Raw genomic sequence first — 14,039 nt, forward strand, 5'->3', positions numbered from 1 at the left:
GCCTTTGAGGAATTCCTGGTATGATTTTGACCACAAAAACATAACTTAGGTTAGCAGACTACGTCACTTTTCATGGTGAGAGTTATCCAAGATAACCATGAATTGAGAGAGAATGTTTTGGAATGAAGCTGAGGTTCATTGTTTGCAGTTCTGCTGTGTGATAAAATTCCTGTACTTGGTTCAGTTTGGTACAGTTTGGGAACAGTAACGCCTCAACTGAGGTGATACCCTGCTGCCTGAGAGCAGCAGTATCAGTTAGACTGCGGCAGCTCTGTCTGTGCACGTCTACCACTGTGTTTGCTGTTTTGCCAAAGAGAGCTGGAGGGCCTGTTTGGTTGAGCTTCCTGGGGCTACCAGCAAGGGGACTTTAATAGTCAATATTCTCATTTTCGCGGTGCACTTCTCTGGACACCTATAGCAATGATAATCATAAAAACCTTGTCAGAAATACTTATGTGGAATCTCCACTTGAATATGTGCACCTGACTGCAGTCTGTGATTCTATATTCAACAAACTGCTTTTAAAGTGTGAAATTTTATAATCCACACGGTAATCTGTTAAGAGCTTTGTGTAACATCGTCTATGTCCATTACTTTCCTTTTCTAAGTAACTGTGTACCCTTACAATAACTTGACCAAATGAGCCATGCAAGAGTATACTTTAAGGATGTTTTTCATTTAATTATCTCTGTTGAAAGTCATATCTCCATTAGGCTTGTGCATACATGGCAAAGAAATGTTAATAATTGACCGATATGAGTTTTAGGTAGGTACTTCAAGTATCCAAGCGAATTGTATTCAGGTTAGTTGTCCTTTTAAAAAGGCACCGAGGTAAAATCCTTAAAACCTGTATAGGAATCCCAATATGGAGTTGCATCATTTCCATGAGTCGGGCTTTTAGTATCAAATAAGGAAGTGATATTTCATAAATAACAGCTTTCCAACTTGCAGTTGTTTGCTCTCTTACTCTTTCTGCTCCTCTTACTCTTCCTGCGGCTTAAATGTATGCTTTCTCTAAAAACCTCTGCTAGGTTGTTAATGTGGACGGCAATCCAGCACTTCCCTGGGTTAGTGCAGATGAAAAGATGTATTTTCTTTTGAGGGCTGTATTGTTCTGCAGTTGTGTGCATTTCAATCCCATTGTGTGGTTCTTCACCAAGTCAAAACAGAGCTCTTCTATCCCTGAGGACAAAGAACAAACTGTTGTCGGGGGGAGAAATATCTACAAAATCGTAAATCTTTCTCCCTCTCCTGCTTATTCTTTATGCCATTCAAGCACATTTAGAGAATGGCCAATTAACTCCAGACACAGTGGATTCTGATGGCCAGATTTCCCTTATCTAAGTGGACACTGCCAAAAATTTTCAAACACTTTCTAGTTGAATGCAGCATTTGATTTTCCTTGATCTTTAATTCATACTTTGCAAACTGATATCTCAGTTATCAGTCAAATTGAGATTTTCCCTAAGTAGTGCACAGATCACCAGCAGTATTGTAAAGCGTTGGGCTAATGCGTACCGAATTCATTTCTTTATGCACTCAGTTCTTTAGTATATGAGCAAAACTGTTTAAAGACATTTGTCCTTCAAGAATTAGCCTGCTGGCTGTCCATTGCATGTCACTGCATACTGAAATATAGAGGAAGCAGGAGATTTACAGGTTGCTTTCCTACGGTAAAACATGCTGCAGAAGTAACAACTTGCAAAATAGCTGTAATCAGTGAAGAAAACACACTTCTGATGAGGATATGATATCTGCTAATGTAAAAAATGTAAAAATAAATACAAACAAAGGAGAAGAGATTCCAAAGCTAAACATTAGATCTGAGCTACTTAACCATAATGGAGCGCTGTAATTAACACCCATACTGTATGTACTTCACTGCATTTTATGCCTTGTCACTTCTCGATGCATGGAATTCAGAGTGAAAAGCATGAAAATTCCATGAAAAAAATTGCTTTTATATAGCTTTATATTGACGAGTCATAAGTTTGAATGTAAGTTACGTTCATCATTTTACCTAGCTCTTTCATGCTGGTGTCTGAATTACACAAAAATCATACGACATGTTAAGTGGCAGGTCTGCAAAACCATATTTAATTCCAGCTATGCACTGCAAGGAAACTGCTTGGGCTTTTGTTCTTACATCAATATATGTGAGAGGGGAGTTTGAATGAAAGCCACGTCACATTCAGACAGCTTCTGAAAGGTCAGGCTATCCTGCTGAAACTGCAGCATCTCTCACAGCACTTCTGGATACCTTTGTCTCAAAAAGTTTTCTCACAGTTTTCCCCATCGCAGTCTTAGATGGGAGTTATGCCTTAGAAAGAGGATTGGTGCCAAGATGCGTATCACCTATTCCTTGCCACACTTGCTGTTATTAACAGGAATCAGTGAATACAGTGCATCCTGCCTACTGGTTTGTTTCCCTTACTGATGCCTCACTAAAGGTGTGAGATCCTGTATTATCAGCATTATCAGTAACTCTGGGCCACATTTCTTACCCAATGGAAACAAACAAGCAAACAAAAAACCATTAAAATTGGATTATTTTTAACAGCCACAAAAGAATCCAGCAGGAGGAACAGAAAGTTTCCAAAAACAGAAAAATATTTGCTCCTCTAATATCTGGAGAAATGAACAGTGATGAAAAAGAAAATGCCATAAAGGGAACAGAAGAAGGTTTAACTAGGCTCTGAAAAACAAGAGAGCAGTGTTTAAATATGCCTAGGTGTTTTTTGGGGTTTTTGAGCTCCGGCCTTTTGGAGGAAAGAATAATGTAAATGCCAAAGTGAGTTGGACAAAAAGTAAGCATTGTATCCTATCTATGAGAAGCAGACGATGTGTATCACGCTAGTTTTTACAGTCACAGTCTACAGTCTTCCATTGATTAAAATCAAATTTGACAGTAACACAATATAGAGGTTTAACTGACAGCACACACAGCACATTTGCTAGTCATAACGCCAGAGTTTAATGACTGATGCATGTGGGAAGCTAATTCGGATTTTTTTTCCTGAATGGGATAAGTGAGCATCCAGTTAATACCAATCATGAATTCAAGCCATGTGACAAAATTGATGCTACATGCCATGTTCTTGTTTTGCATATTCTGCAGATTGAGCTGCAGGAAAAGAGCCAGTTTATACACACATCCGGAGAGAAAGTTCATTCTGCTTTCTGACACATCCACCAATTGCAGCTGAATGTATCCAGCTTGCTGCTGTTGTGTCCACAAGCTAATTAGCCTTTCTCTGTTAAATAGCCTAAGAATTACAAATTGTATGCCTGTTTTGAGAAAAAGTACAGGTTGAACAAGCAGACGTAGTATAAATAAAATATTTATATAAAAATAGTCTCTTACAAAATATACTCTCTTATCCTATGGTTGATTTTCCAAAAGATGGAAGTTTGTCTGGAGTTTCTTATTTTTAGACATATCTCAAACAGGATTTTATTAATGTTTCTTTCTTTAATTGAAGGAAAAAAAAAAAAAACCCTGGTAAGGATTTGCAACCCTTACCACTATCTCTTGTTCCAGACAACTAGCAGCAAACAGGGAAAAAAAAAAAAGAAAAAATTCAGTGTGTTTGTGTATGTACATATATATATATAAAGATGCCAACTTCTGTACTTAAACATCCAGTACGGTAGAACACATCCTGCAAGTCCAACTATTAGAAATACCCTAGGAAAGAATGATATATACAGCTCCAGTTTTACCTTGCTGTTTCTAGAAAATTATTCCACAAAGAAAGCGAGCTATCTACTTTAATTGCAGAATAGTTCCAAAAATGTCGGTAGAGTTCTTTTTAATTAAATAAATTAATATTAGTTTTATCTGAATAAATTGTTAAATATTGCTATTATTATGTCCCATAGTGTCCCAAATCCCTGTGCTAAATCTGCAGCACACACACACACACACACAAAAGGCAGATAAAGCAGTGTCTACAGAAAATTCCAACAGTTCTACTCGCTGTAGCAGATGTTATGAAGTGGAAAGATGGGCAAGACCAGCAGAAGCTCTTCACAAGTGTAGAAGCCTACATCTGTATCATCCGCACACTCACATGGGCGAGTCACAGCGGGGCACTGTCCATCGCCTCCTGTGCAAAGCCCGTGTCTGAGGATCTGTCCCCCACTCTCCCTGCTCCTTTTACACACAAGTTTTTGACCATCTTTTTTTCCAAACCAAGAGTTCGTTGCCGTGCTCAGAGAATTTTCTGCGGTGTCTCTTCACAAGGCAGTCACTGCTTTTTTGCTTTAGAGGTGCAGATAAACTGATCTCCCTGTTTCATGCGGCAGGGGGCTTAGTGGAGTTTGGGGTTTTATTATTTGTTTCTTGGCTGACTTCGTTAAGAGTCTGAAATATGTATCCATGTATGCAATGAAACGTGAGAAGAAAAGGCAGGGATCCATTCATCAGCATTTCTTCCGGGAGAGCAGGTCTTTGCTACAGTCTTGTGTAGGTTTGTTGAGCGCATGTGCAAATGTACTCATGGCCAGGGACATGGTCAGCCCGCCCGGCCACGGACTCACTTACAGGTATATACTTCTGTTCTTTCACTGCATGTGTTACATTTAACATAGCAGCACCAATGAAATTTGCAGTTGCACTGCCACACTCTCGAGTACTGGTGCGTGTTGTAACCTCGACCGCAGCACATCAGGTCGCAGCCATTGGACTGCTGGGCCGTCTTGTTGCACATCCTCCCCTGCGTTCCCACGCTGCCCGTGACGGGGTCTTCTTCACAATAATTGGGAGATTTTTCTATGTACACTAAATCTGTATCCATGGGTTTGCGATACGAAAGTGGCTTCTTTATTTTGAGGAAGGTTGGACGCTTGTTGCGACTTGCCCTCACTGGTTCGACTTGAACTGCTTCATTGTATTTGTCCTTAAGGATGTAGCCCAGCTCCCGGAATTTCGGCAGAGTTGTCCAGCATGTTTTAGTGGTACAGGATCCCGAGACCCCATGGCATTTGCACTCTAACTTCATGTTCTCTTCCAGAATCTGGATTTGGAAGAATAAAGAATGACGCATTAATAAAAACTAGACACTTTTAAAAATCAAAGTGAAGAAAAAAAAAAAAAACAAAACCGAAGTTATCTGATGCAGGTGGAGGGGTTTGCTCTCCATCATAAACTGTCACCAGACATAATCTGGGTTCCCACCAAAGCTGTGGGTTCTGCTTTCCTGGAGATGCTGTTGCAGGTGTCAGCTGACCTGCAAAGCCAATTCCCCATTGGGAAATTTGGGTTAAGCAAGGAAGGTGACTGCCTAATTTCATAGCCTATGGGCCAAGGGTAAATTGAGATCCTCATTAACCATAGCTTTTGTTCTCCTTGATTTAACAAGGAGTTTTACTGTGTACTGTGCTTCAGATTTGTCTGTTTTCCAATTTTTGGCATATAGCAGCAAAGTAAGGAACTAACAGAAAAGCCCACCTTTACAATGGCAACTTTACACAAAATACCGAATGCAGAATTCCCTTTGAACTCAGTAACAGATACCAGACCTTGATTTTTGCAAATAGAGATTCCAAAATAAAGCACATTTTGGTTCTTTGACCTGAAAATGGTGTAAGCTGGAGCAAGATGTGAACAAGCAGATAAACACTATCAATGCTTATCCTTCTGCTGGTGCCACACTGATCAGTAGAGTTGAACAGACAATCATTCCTACAGGCATTATCCGTTCAAAGTGTTGCAAGTTAGTGCTCCAGTTTGGAAATCTTAGGTATTATTTCAGTATACTATAGCCTTAAATTTGCCTTTGCTTCATGTGTACAGTTTAACATAGTCTTCCCAGTTCTTTCTGGAAGCTTTAGTGCATTTTGGTATCTCTAACATGGATAATGGAGCACAAAAAATGCCCGGGCTAGTCTGCAAGAAAACTGGCTTTGTCTTAAAGCATGAAGAGTAAGAGTAAAGAGAAGGAATTCCATTCATGTTTTATCATCGATTCTTGTCAAAAAATAAAAATCTGCCTCCATAACAATGTAAAAGCTTCTCAAAATATTAATATCATGACTTGCTCCATCCTGTCTCACATTCTCTTCTACGTTAGGTCTTACGTTTAAGACTGAGTTGTCACTACTTCCAGTTTGACAGTAACAAGCTTCATGTTCCCTTCATCCTTCATATTCCTTGGTACTTTTTCCGTGTATCTTCTCTCTCCTGCTGTTTGCTTACCAGCCCCAGTCACAGCCAACTAGAACTGGACACCAGCTTAGACCCCACAGTTTGTTCTGAGCCTGATAGCTGCCCTCACTTCATGACTATACTATGCTAATGCTAGAGAGCATACTAATTGAGAGAATCATTCAAGCAATTAATTTCTCACTGGTGTTGGCTTGCAAATAGAACAGAACAATTCAGATTACATTCTGCCTAGCCAGGCAGATAGCAGCAGTGGGAAGCCCAGTGGGGGATTATCTGTGTTCAGGGTGTGGTCACATAATTTTTCCCGAGAATCCTCAGTAGATCTGTGCAGCCCCAAACCTGGGCAGCCTGGAAGGCAGGAGGGAGAGCAGTGACATGGAAATGTGAATTAATCTTTTGCTATAATCCCCCACTTTTAGTTTTGGACATTAGGAAAAGTTACCATGTGGACACCGGCTGCTTTCTACTAGCTTATTACTCATGGCTGTTCCCATGTCACTGAGGCACGGGAATTGCTATGACCTAACCTTAGGTTAGTATGTACCTGTTTTGTTAATTCACTGTTCTCCCTCTGCCCCTTTTTGATGAAAAAAAAGAAAAGAAAAAAAGATTTCAAAGGCATTAAAACAGCTTTGATTTTATTTCAGTCCCTCCAGTGATGTGTCAGTACAGGATTAAAAACCCCTAGAAAGTATAGATCTAAGATTTTGATGGCTGTGAACTTAGCCTATATGATGTCACATTATGTGCTACTGTTTTCAAATTAAATTCCCAGGCAAACCATCCACCCAATGACTGCCCATAAAACTCAGATGCAAGAAACTTTTATATTCAGATCTACATCTTAACTTGCAGTTCTGCTCAGACTTTGGCTTTCGTTTTGCATTATCTTGTTATCTTGAGTTTCTCTCTCAACCACTGCATACTTCTTTTATTGCTCACTCATTCATAAGGTAGTATGCTTAGAAGATGGATTAGGAGACGGAAAAGGAGTTATAGCACAGCAACCGGAAAAATAACATAAATTCTTTTAGTCTCATTTGTACCTTTTTAAAAGCTCTCCTTTTTTAATTTGAAACTAGCCAGGGATACATTTCTGGGTCCTAATTCAATCACTGTTTGCATTCAAGTGTCTGGCCTTATATCTGGTCAGATGTTCAAACTTGCAACAAAATATTTCTAACATTCAAATCCTCCAAATTGACTTGAAACATGAATACAAACCACATAATGGCCTAATGTCATCTATCCAGGTAGAGTTTTTTCCTAAAGTGTAAATAGCCTCTATTGCCTTTTGGTTTATTTCATTACCATTCCACTTACAGACAGGGATCTCTGAGGGAATGAGCAGTGCCCCTGGAAAGAGCTGAGCAAGCAGCTGGAGTGGTCCAGAATCAGGCTACTGTGTGTCATGTGCTGGCTTTCTGCTCCAAGTGACGGAATGCCATCCCCAACCAGCCACTGGATTTCTGGCCTCATCTGAGGCTGGGTACGGGCAGATAGAGTAAAATGGCCTCGCTTCACCTGAAGATAAGTTTCACCAATACTAGTTGAGCCCAAGCACTATGGCTTCCTTTTAGGTGATGAAAAACACTTGGAGGTGTGGGCAGTGAATAGACAGACAGATGGGAAAGAGTTTTGATGGTTTTTGTGGGTTTTTTTATGTAATACTTTCTACAATGTTCTAGCTAACTCTCCCATTTCTACTGGCACCTATTGGGGTTACATTTCTGAGGAATTGTGCTAAAATCACTCAAATACCACTGCCTAATTTTGGCCTACTGCACTATGCCATCTAACTTTCCATCTCTGACTCTTCTAGCTCAGACTCTCAGCCTCCCACTCACAAATCCTTGTGTCGGTTTTGTTCTCGTTTATACATCCTCCTTGCAGTTTCTTTCAGTGCAGCATTTTGCAAATTCAGCTGGAGATTAGTTTGCTTTTATAACATTTAGAAAATAGGCCACGTGTAGTTTGAACCATCTGTCCTGGGCAAAAGCTGGTAATGGTGATTTGATAATTTCGTGGTACTGTGATATTTGGTACTTGGACTCTTTTTTTGAAAATACTCTTTGGGTAGGGACAGGAGGCCTTCCCCGTGGTTTTCATGAGCCAAAAGAAGCACTCTACCCCTTCACTTCAGCACTTGGTCTGTGTTAAAAACAGGAAATACTGAACCTTTTGAAAACAGGATTTGCTCCTTCAGAGGTTTTAGCCAGCAGCTCATACTTTTCACGTTAGATTAAGACTTTGTGTATGTTACAGACTGATTTCTCTAAAGTGTATGAGGATTGAAGGGTGACAAATTTTAAATCTAGTTCCTCTGTTTCTTACCAAATCACAATATCCAGCTCCATCAGCCATGGAAGGTAAATGTATGCACCAGCGAGTGCTCTAAACTGGATTAGATGCTAACAACGAGGTGGAGTTCTTTTAGCTTTGTCCACTTTTTCTTTGAGTTCCTATAGTAAACTGTCAGTACTTGTTTCTCTCTCTCTCTCTCCTTTGCCATTAGCCTCTGGGAAATAGTTTGTGTGAAGAGAACTTGTGCTGGCTCTCTCTGTTGATGTTATCTTCAGATATAGTACCTTTGGGCACTGCCATAAGGAACATAACATGTTTTTTCTTTGCCTTTAGTTTTGTAGAAAATGTGTAGGGTGTGTCGGGTGAGGGTGGCAAGCTGCAGCCCTGGAGAGCCCTTGGAGGAGCAGGAACTAAAGGGGATTGGGTGTGTGGGTTTCAGCAAACGTAGAGGTGGCTGCGTGGCTGATATAGCCAGAAAGCTGGTTGCCCTCCTGCAATGGGTTTTCTCAGTTCAGCATCCCTTCTGGCTCATCACTGATCTGGTCAGTGCTCTGTACCTCCCCGGGTACCCAACATCAAAGCACATATGGCTTCCTAAATGCATCTTCCAGGGCAGCCTGGAGCATAACATGCCCTCCCCCCAGTGTGGACAGGTAATGCTAAAGCACAATGCCTCACCAGAATACTAAAGTACTCAATGCCAAAGCTGTCCTGACTTGAAGCATGAAATATACTCAACCATCACACCTGCAGGACATTCTTCTTCACCAAGATTTCACACAGACACTTCTGCCTCACAGCATGGTACCAGTATCATAGTGCTTGAGGCCAGGGACCCTTTAGTGCAGCATGAGAAGTCACTCCAACTCTGGTCTATGTGTGAAGCACATACAAACAGGGAGACAGTGGATACTGATTTCTATCTCACTGGGCCATAAACTTTGTTAATTTCGTCTGACGTTGCATCACCTGGATCAGGAAATACCTGTCTCCTATAAGTGCTTGCAGATGCGTCTCTACTATAGATCAGAGAAAACAAAAACACAGACAAAACTGTGTGAATTTTTCACTCTGGAGAAGAACATGTAAGGACTTAGAGAGTGGTCATAGCATCGCTGTGGGCTGGAGAGACCACTGGACAGATGCACACCTACCCCTTTCAATTCATGGCAGATGAGGATTTATGATCTATGTTAACTTCAGAGAGGCAATTGTAACTATAAAGCTTCTCAAACTTTAGGAATGATTTTAGAGGGTTGTTTTGGGTTTTTTTTCTTATGCAAAAGGACTCATTGAGTAGAATAATGTTGTAAGCTAATTTTAATAAAGCTATTTAATCTGTTAATAAATTATTTGAGAACCAAGTGATATCTAATGCAACTGACAGTAAGAACTAGAGCACGAACAGGCATTTGTAGAATAGCTTAGGTTGTACAGGACCTTACAGCCCATCCAGCCCCAACCACTGCCATGGGCAAGGTTGCCAACCACCAGCTCAGGCTGCCCAGGGCCCCACCCAACCTGGCCTTGAGCACCTTCAGGGATGGGGCACCCACAGCTCTCTGGGAAGCAGTGCCAGTGCCTCACTACACTCTGAGTAAACAATTTCTCCTAACATCTAATCTCAGTCTCCTCTCTTTCTGTTTAAAGCTGTTCCGTCTTGTCCTATCACTATCAGACTGGATAAAAGTTGGTCCCTTCCTGTTCATAAACTCTCCTCAAAGAGAGAGGCAAAGAATGCACATGCGGGCTGAAAAATGGCTATCTCTATCTAATTAAAGTAGGAAATTTCTCCACCACTAATTTCATTTAAGTGTGACAATAATCTCAAAATGATACAACCATTTAAGTAACTTGTTAGGACTGTCTTAACACCAGAGCTTTGAAATTTGAGGAAAATAAAAATAGTACTTAATGCCTTTTGACTTGAAAACAAAAATGAACATGAAAGAGTGTAAAAGGAGAAATGCTGCCAAAGACAAACCCTACAAAACCTTTAACAAGTGTGAGAAACAGTGTATTTTAAAAGTACCAACATGGAAATCTAAATTTGGCAATAACATGCGCGAACAGAAGAGATTCTTTACCATCAGTGGACGTGATATTAGTAGAGCTACTGTAAAATGTGTTCTGTAGAGACAAAACATTTTTTGCATATCTTATGGCAAACTAACTGTGAATGAGTCTGGAATTGACTGTCTCCCATACTAAAAGTGACTCGTTCCAGACAGTCTTTCATATTTCAGTTGATTGTATCATCAGCACAGTCAGATGATGGCTTTGCCTTGTATTTTTTCATTAGTAAATCTGTGTAAAATAATATATGAAATTGAAGTCAGCATCATACAGATTTGTTACACTGATTATCCCAAAATACTACTACCGTTGGTAGCTTTTTTCTCATTATAAGAAATTTTCCATTTCTAATCAAAAAATGACCAGGAAATCAGCACAGAACATGGCCAATCATACACCAATCAAACCACCATTACATTTTCTTAGAGATATCTGTCTAAAGAAAATCATGTAAGCTCTTTGTCTGAGGACTAATTACGAGGACAGCCAGGAGAATGCTGATAAATGACAATGCCAGAAACATCCCAGCCTGTACCCAGTACAACCATTTACCTTCAATATTTTAAAGTTCAGAAACATTTCTTCCAAATTCTAACTCGTAATTCCTTTTCACATGAAGAGTTCGTAAATTCTGCTCTCTCATAAATTTAACCTTCTGTGCACTCCCACAAAGCAGGTTCCTCACCTTTCTTTATAGAGTTTGATAATCGTTTGGTTCTTTCTCACCTGAAATGTTAGTTGCCGTTTACTTCAGCTTTGTCAAGAAGGTGACCACATGCAGCAATTATTTTCTAAACACAGCTTCTATTTCCACCATGTATCAAATGAGTAAAGAAAAATACAGATGTTAGTCATTCAGTATGGTCACACCGCTCACGTACTGCTGTCAGCATGCGCAAGCCGAATGAGATTTTCTTTCCTTTCCCTTGGTAAGTTGCATCACTTCAATTAGAGGACAGAAGACCCAGTACCCTTCATTCAATGACTGATGCTGTGCAGAATAGCAAATGAACACCCAAGTCTGAGAGCGCTAGTAAAAGCTGAGAGGAATGAAGCAAAAATCTTTTCTCCTATGTATTTTTATTTTAGCTCTGTTAACTTTCAGGACTTGCAAGGCAATAAATCTATTTATCCACTGCTTCTGAGACCAAAAACCAAGCAGCAGTAGAAAGCAGTTCTTACAGTATACCTTCACAATTAGTTGGACAAATTGTTGGACGTAGGATAGGAAGGGCACCAGAGATATAATGAGACAGATTCTCACACTATATTAAATGCTCTTCTCAAATTTAACCACAAGGCATGGCCCTTGCCTTTCTTCAAACTGTAGGGACAGCTCTTTGAAATAAAACAAGGTGCCATGATACTTTGGCTTTCTGCCACTGAGGGGTTCTTCTAGGAGAAAACCTTATATCCCATCTAGCTGTTCCTAGGATAAGCTCCTGCCAAAACTTCTCAGCTTTGCAAAAGTAACTAGAAAAGTGGATTCCATGTATGTGGCTCAAAGTCTGTATCTTGCTTGCTCGTTCCTCAGTATTTTTCTCTGATGGCTCTGCAAATCTAATCGTGGTCCCTGAAAGTCAAATAAGGTTCTTCAGTTTTTATTTATCTTCATCAAGATACTGCTTGAAGAGATAGTGGGAGAGATGTGGCAACACCTGATGTTAATAGCTCAACAAAATCTGATATGGACTTGAAAGGAATGATACACAAAGAAATCCACACTGCCACGTCAGGCAGTCCCTCCTCAGAGCAGGTCTCCTGCCAGGTATTCTCCCTCACCCCCTCTATTTGCATCGTATCTGATAACAGCTACAAGCTGGTAGTCTGTGGGATTCCTTGCCTTTTTACGTCTCTCATGAACACATTCCTGTTTTCCCCAGAGAGAAAATACCTGCGCCCTTCTCTCTGTCTGGTCATCAAAATGTAAAACGAAACCATTAATTCATGAGCTGGAACCATGAGCTTCAGGCTGAGTTTCACATGCTCTTAAGAGATATGGCTGGTGACAAAGTTTTCTGTGTAACACCAAATACAAAACCTTCTTCCCCACCTTTCCTTCTGTTAGCAGGAAGTCCTTTTATAAAAGCTTGTCTCACCTATGAATTACGAAGCTAATGCTTAGATAAAGTTTTTTTGCTCCTACTGTACTGTTGGCAAATAGGTTTTGAGACTGGGGGCTCTTGGTGTAGGATTTTTTGTTTCCCGAGTTGCTAGTGACAAAAACACTGCACTTGAAAATCACCTTGAGAGTTTGAGTGGTTACTGTTGTGATGCCTTTTTCATACGTCTCTCTGCAAGACTGGTATGACTTGTATTTTATTTCTATAGATTTTTCTATTTAAAAGCAAGACAAGTATTTTAACAGGAAAAAAAATGGAAATAATTTGAAAACATAGCTGTCGATGTGTTTGATAAACTACTTGCTATTTAAAAAAATAACTCTTGGGAGACCCATTATCACCTAAGATTAGACTGGATCAATGTAGTGCCAAGTAAGTGTCATCATGTAGGAAGTTTAAAAATCAGTCATAAAAAGGAGCTTGGAAAAAATAGTTCTGAAAAAAAAAAAGTTGATTTTGATGTGTTTTCACCTATAATTATTGGAATATAGTTGAATTTTCTTAGAGCCATTCAACAACTGGGGCTGTTCAGCATGGAGAAGAGGAGGATCCGGGGAGACCTGAGAGCAGCCCTTCAATATCTAAAGGGGCTCTAAGAAGGAAGGGGACAGACTCTTTAGTGGGGTCCATGACATAGGACAAAGGAAAAAGGTTTCAAGCTAAAAGAGGGGGGATTTAGATTGGATATAAGGAAGACGTTTTCTACAGTAAGGGTAGTGAGGCGCTGGCACAGGTTGCCTGGAGAGGTGGTGGATGCCCTGTCCCTGGAGTCACTCAAGGTCAGGCTGCATGGGCTCTGAGCACCTGATGGAGCTGTAGTTGTTCCTGTTCACTGCAGGGAAGTTGGACAAGATGATCTTTATAGGTCCCCTTCCAACTTAAAAGATTCTATGATTCTATGTGAATTTATACTTTCTATTTGTGTAAGTGAAAGTATGAATTCCTAACCCCAGACTGAAACAAGATTGTGAGATTAGGGGAAAAATTACCTAAGATTATTTGCTGCTGTTCAAGCAAAACTGACACTGTGGGTATGATGGATTATAGCTTGTGAAATACTGCCTCTTCTTGTCTGGTTTACCTGTATGATGAAGCTAAAATAGACTGGAAAATGGGATGATGGTGCTACAGAATTATGGATAGAGGTGGTTATATTATCTAGTTCACCTTCTTACCACTGCATAAGTTTTCTATAGTACACATCTTCCTCTGCAAAAAGATATTGGACAGTCTGTTCATGTGAAAAGGGAATAAAAAGTGATGATGAATGTGTTTTGAAAATGGAAAAACAACATGACATTCACCAACACTAAGATGATTTACAAAGAAAATGAGACAGCAATTTTTCTGGATTTAGACATGTTATC

At 40.1% G+C, this 14,039-nt stretch overlaps 1 protein-coding gene and 1 long non-coding RNA gene across 2 annotated transcripts in view; one reads left to right on the plus strand and one right to left on the minus strand.

Moving 5' to 3' along the window:
* LOC112533383 overlaps nt 1-14,039 on the plus strand; it is a 212,600-nt gene that overhangs the window by 148,274 nt on the left and 50,287 nt on the right. The gene's annotated exons all lie outside the window — the stretch shown is intronic.
* Nucleotides 656-14,039, minus strand: part of WNT7A (Wnt family member 7A) — a 36,447-nt gene continuing 23,063 nt past the window's right edge. The window contains exon 4 of the mRNA NM_204292.3: nt 656-5,018. Coding sequence (NP_989623.1) covers nt 4,539-5,018 — 480 coding nt within the window. The 3' untranslated portion in view covers nt 656-4,538. The remainder of the gene's footprint in view (nt 5,019-14,039) is intronic.

The sequence above is a fragment of the Gallus gallus genome, chromosome 12 (genome assembly GCF_016699485.2).
Source record: "Gallus gallus isolate bGalGal1 chromosome 12, bGalGal1.mat.broiler.GRCg7b, whole genome shotgun sequence".
Taxonomy (NCBI): Eukaryota; Metazoa; Chordata; class Aves; order Galliformes; family Phasianidae; genus Gallus; species Gallus gallus.